The sequence below is a fragment of the Ranitomeya imitator genome, chromosome 1, assembly GCF_032444005.1.
Source record: "Ranitomeya imitator isolate aRanImi1 chromosome 1, aRanImi1.pri, whole genome shotgun sequence".
Classification (NCBI taxonomy): Eukaryota; Metazoa; Chordata; class Amphibia; order Anura; family Dendrobatidae; genus Ranitomeya; species Ranitomeya imitator.
This window is the reverse complement of record NC_091282.1, coordinates 430,100,223-430,106,233: the sequence shown is the minus strand read 5'-3', so window position 1 is coordinate 430,106,233 and position 6,011 is coordinate 430,100,223. Positions and strand designations below refer to the sequence as shown.

Sequence of the window (6,011 nt, the reverse complement as noted above, 5' to 3'; positions counted from 1 at the left end):
TATATATATATATATATATATATATATATATATATATATATATATATATATATATATATATATATATATATATGTATGTATGTATGTATGTATGTATGTATGTATGTATGTATGTATGTATGTATGTATGTATATATATACATATACATATATACACACACATATATACATATACATACATATATATATATATACATACATATATATATATATATACATATACATACATATACATACATGCACAGACATACATACATACAATTGTCTAAGGGTCTCCTCCATCTGTCTGTCACGGATATTCATTGGTCGCGGCCTCTGTCTGTCATGGAATCCAAGTCGCTGATTGGTCGTGGGAGTTTTGCCACGACCAATCAGCGACGGCCACAGTCCGGCAGCAATAAGGCCACTCTCTCCTCCCCGCAGTCAGTGCCCGCTCCATGCTCCCCTCCAGTCATCCCTCCCACAGGGTTACTGGAGCGCGGTGTAACGCACTCCGGTTACACAGCTATTTACCCTGTGTGACCCTGCGTATGCAGCATCAATAGTAAAAATATCTAATGTTACAAATAATAATAATAAAAAAAAAAAAAACACGTTATTCTCACCCTCAGACGTGGCACCCTGTCCTCGGCAGTGCAAGCGGCAGGTTCCGGTGCTAAGGATGCTATGCGAGAAGGACCTGCCATGACGTCACGGTCATGTGACAGCGACGTCATCACAGGTCCTGCACTCATACCAACCCTGGGACCGGAAGCTGCTGCGTGCACCGCACACAGGCGACAAGACTACAAGGGGCCCTCAGAAGGTGAGTATATCTTATTTTTTAACCTGTTACATACGTGGCTGGGCAATATACTATGTAGCTGGGCAATATACTATGTAGCTGGGCAATATACTACATGACTGGGCAATATATTACGTGACAAGGCAATACACTACGTGGCTGAGCAATACACTACGTGACTGAGCAATACACTACGTGACTGAGCAATACACTACGTGACTGGGCAATATACTACGTGGCTGAGCAATACACTATGTGACTGGGCAATATACTATGTGGCTCTGTGCTGTATACTATGTGGCTGAGCAATATACTACGTAGCTGGGCAATATACTACGTGACTGGGCAATATACTATGTGGCTGAGCAATATACTACGTAGCTGGGCAATATACTACGTGACTGGGCAATATATTACGTGGCTGAGCAATACTACGCGACTGGGCAATATACTACGCGACTGGGCAATATACTACATGACTGGGCAATATACTATGTGACAAGGCAATACACTACGTGGCTGAGCAATACACTACGTGACTGGGCAATACACTACGTGGCTGAGCAATACACTATGTGACTGGGCAATATACTATGTGGCTCTGTGCTGTATACTATGTGGCTGAGCAATATACTACGTAGCTGGGCAATATACTACGTGACTGGGCAATACATTACGTGGCTGAGCAATACACTACGCGACTGGGCAATATACTACGCGACTGGGCAATATACTACGCGACTGGGCAATATACTACGCGACTGGGCAATATACTACGCGACTGGGCAATATACTACGCGACTGGGCAATATAATACGTGGGCTGTGCAATATACTACGTGGACATGCATATTCTAGAATTCCCGATGCGTTAGAATCGGGCCACCATCTAGTTTATATATATCAAATATAGGAAACACACACACACACACACACACACACACACACACTACCATCTCACATAACCATGTCACCAAAGATCCTTAAGTATTATTAACCTCGGAATAAAAACTCTGGGGGCCCCTAAAAAGATGGGGTCCTGGCCAATTGCTAAGTTAACACCACCATGTATTTAGGGCTTATTTATGGAGTAGGGCTTATATTTAAAGAATACTCCAAAGAGCCTGTAAAGTTATGCAAGAGCTTATTTTCAGGGTTGGTGTTAATTTTGAGGTAACAGTACAAATCAAAGCCATGATATTCTTGATTGGAAAGTATTATGTTGTTTGCTGCATTTTGGAGGTGCTTTTAGGTGGCATCTACCTAAGAAAGTTGTGTTCAAATACTCAAACACAGCCAGGCTTGTCCCAGGACTGTCTAAATAATGCAGAAACTTTCCTAATCCACAGAAAACCAGCTTTAAAAGGTAATTATTTAATAGAAAATTACATTATACACAAGATGTTATTAGTGCATAGTCAGAAAGTTTTTTCCCTCTGAATAAATCTTTTTATTGCAAAAATTGTTTTGATAGTAACAAACCTCATGCATTTTAAAGTACTGCTGTCAAAAGTTGTTGGTGTCTGACCAATGGAATATCTTCAAAGGATGAATACCAACAATTTATGGAAAGATTTTAATAACAAATATCTTTCAAGTAAACCACGGTGCAAAGAAACACGCACTTAAATACATCAGATAGGGATTACATACATTAGGTAGGACTGCTCTATATGGGTATACCTTGACGTTTGGTAGAGTGGCTTAAAGGGACTCTGTCACCTGAATTTGGCGGGACTGGTTTTGGGTCATATGGGCGGAGTTTTCTGGTGTTTGATTCACCCTTTCCTTACCCGCTGGCTGCATGCTGGGTGCAATATTGGATTGAAGCTCATTCTCTGTCCTCCATAGTACACGCCTGCGCAAAACAATCTTGCCTTGTGCAGGTGTGTACTACGGAGGACAGAGAATGAACTTCAATCCAATATTGCAGCCAGCATGCAGCCAGTGGGTAAGGAAAGGGTGAATCAAACACCAGAAAACTCCGCCCATATGACCCAAAACCAGTCCCGCCAAATTCAGGTGACAGGTTCCCTTTAATATAAATTTTTGGCAAAAAACGTATCAATCAAATACCCTGTTTTTTCCATCTTTTTACCAGCACTTGCTGTGTACTATGATTTTTCTTTGCAACAGTGTTTTTGGTTTTATTGTGCTTTTTTGTGTTTTCAAGTCTCTTGGTGGTGTGAACATGTCTCTACGGGCTTGTTCACTGCGCGCAGCTCATGTGTTCTGGTTTCACATAATTGTTTTCTTGTGTCCACAAAACTGGGGAGGCCTCCACCCCTCTTTTTTTGAGCTGTGCGCACAGGAGCCGTTCTGTCCAGCGTGTCCACATGGACATTCCTTTTCTGAATCCTGCTCATACAGGTATTGTACATATGACCAGGTTTTAAATACATCAGATAGGGATTACATACATTAGTTAGGACTGCTCTGATATGGGTATACCTTGACGTTTGGTAGAGCGGCTTAATATACATTTTTTTGCAAAAAACGTATCAACCAAATACCCTGTTTTTTCCATCTTTTTACTAGCACTTGCGGTCTACTGTGATTTTTTTTGCAACAGAGTGTTTTTGGTTTTACTGTGCTTTTTTGTGTTTTCACTGTCTAAATAATGCAGAAACGTTCCTAATCCACAGAAAACCCGCTTTAAAGGTAATTATTTAGTTGAAAATTACATTATACACAAGATGTTATTAGGGCATAGTCAGAAAGTTTTTTCCCTCTGTATAAATCTTTTTATTGCAAAAATTGTTTTGATAGTAACAAAAATCATGCATTTTAAAGTACTGCGGTCAAAAGTTGTTGGTGTCTGACCAATGGAATATCTTCAAAGGATGAATACCAACATCAACAATTTATGGAAAGATTTTAATAACAAATATCTTTCAAGTAAACCACGGTGCAAAGAAACACGCACTTAAAAACGCTTCCAGTCATATCCATAAAAAAACACCATAAAATATCAGAAATATATATAGAAAAAAAAGGTATAAAAATACAGTTTACAGCACATACAAAACCACCAAAAATCACAACATCTGCAAATCCAATCTTTACAAAAACATAAAAGTTTAGGATTATATACAACTAGAAGGTGCATTGGCATGGGGGCTCGGATTTTAGGCCCACAGCTTTAATAAAAACACAGTAACTTGATTCATGCTGGATAACAGTGTAACTGCCATAAATTAAATAAGATAGTTCACATTTTTTCTGGAAATGCCCCTTGAGGGCATATATCACTCTAAAGTGTCTTTAAAGCTCTCTTTAATAGTTCAATATCTTTTCTTTTATTTGAGCTAGCTCTTCGACATTCATAGGCTTCATGCTGTACAGGTATATAGCTATCCAGTAGTCCCAAGCCCTGCCCAGCAGGACTCGTGAGCAGTCTTGTCCAAGATGGTTTCAACTTTCCATTGTATCCAATGAAGGCAATGCTACCTATAGAAAAACACAAGTATTATAGGTTATAAATGGTATGTTTTGCAAAGCTGTCTATTAGGAAGTTTTAGAGCACTTCATGCTTTCCTCTGCCGACAAGCTTTTTGGAGATGGACATTTCATTCTCCCGCAGTACTTGGCACCTGTCCACACTGCAAAAAGTACCTATATCTGGTCTAAAAACAACAGTATTACTGAAGGCTGCTATCAAAGCAACCTGGGCTTCTATAACCCCTCAGCAGTGCCACAGGCTGATCGCCTCCATGCCACACTGAATTGATTCAAAAGGAGTCCTGACCAAGTATTGAGCGCATTTACTGAACATAGACTTCAGTAGGCCAATATTTCAAATATTAAAATAATTTTTCAAGCTGGCGTTATAAAATATTCTATTTTACTGAGATAATGACTTGGGTTTTCATTGGCTGTGAGCCATAATCATCAACATTAACAGATTCACAGAAAAACACTCTGTTTGTAATGACTCTATATAATGTATTAGTTTCATTTTTTGTATTGAAGAACTGAAATAAATGACTTTTTGAAGCTATTCTAATTTTATGAGATGCACCTGTAAGAGTTATGCTAATTGCCTAGGCAATCAGCCATTTCTGATCAGTAACTGGCCACCACTGCAGTCTAGAAAGCAAGCAGTAAATTATAGAATTAAAAATACTATTGTTCTTGAGAATTTTCTTTTAAAATGTAAAGTGTTTCTAACAAGCTACTTTGCAATTTACAAGGGCAATTCTCAAGAAGTGAGTAAAATTGCAAAGTAACTTGTTGCACTAATTAAAGGGAATCAGTCAGCAGGTTTTTGCTATGTAATCCGAGACCACCATAATACAGGAGCAGAATCACTGATAACAGCAATGTATCACTGTTTCAATACAATCAGTGTTTTATCAGGAGGAAACCACTATATAAACAAACTGCCTCATGCATCCTAGTCCGCCACACCACCACCGATTGGCAGATTTCTGCATAGGGACAGAAAGCTGTCAAGTAGTGTAGGCAGGGTTATACACAGCTCAACAACGGAGCTCTGCAGCAGAGAAAACAGTGACCATCACAACTGCGGCACCCAGAAAACCAATTGATACATCACTGGAATCAAGGCCTCTGTCCTTACTTTGTGCTGCTGTCAGATTACATAGCAAAGGCAGATACCCTTTAAAGGGCAACACATTTTGCACTGGCAAAGTTTGATGGAGGGGAGGAAATAAAAACAAGTAACCTTCAAATATGGTTTTTCACTGTGGAGACAAATTTGTGATATTGCAGTCATCCCAATTTATTTACTTTGTGGTTTTAAGGGGCTGTCACAACAGAAAGGCTGTTAAAACCAGAATCCAGCTACTGAATAAAGACAAGGTGCTGGTAGTGGTTTAATAGGGCCATTAACCCTTATGCTGCTAGGGGATTCTAGAACATTTTCACACATTTGACATACAGAAAAAGCTTAAAAAACTAAAACCTGCCATCAAATTAAAACTGGAAGACTATGCATTTTTAGAAAATACGTAGTGTCAAAAACTCATTGTGGGCACACAACAGCAATTTTATAAAATTACGGCTAATAGTGGGAGGATGTGCCATACCCGGCCACCATCAGACTGAGCAGCTCCGTAACGGAGCACTTCCAGCTGCGGCTGACACAGAACGGCTGATCGGCGGGGGTGCCGGGTGACTTTGGACCGGATCCCTTTTTACTACAGTTGGGCACACTAGTCTTAATGAATTAGGATCTTCTTACGCCATCAACCCCATTCACTATG

General features: G+C 39.6%; 1 protein-coding gene across 1 annotated transcript in view; it reads right to left on the bottom strand.

The window, feature by feature from the left end:
* Nucleotides 1–3,641: 3,641 nt before the first annotated feature.
* CEMIP2 (cell migration inducing hyaluronidase 2) overlaps nt 3,642–6,011 on the bottom strand; it is a 174,765-nt gene continuing 172,395 nt past the window's right edge. Inside the window, exon 24 of the mRNA XM_069763494.1 lies at nt 3,642–4,233. Coding sequence (XP_069619595.1) covers nt 4,037–4,233 — 197 coding nt within the window. The 3' untranslated portion in view covers nt 3,642–4,036. The remainder of the gene's footprint in view (nt 4,234–6,011) is intronic.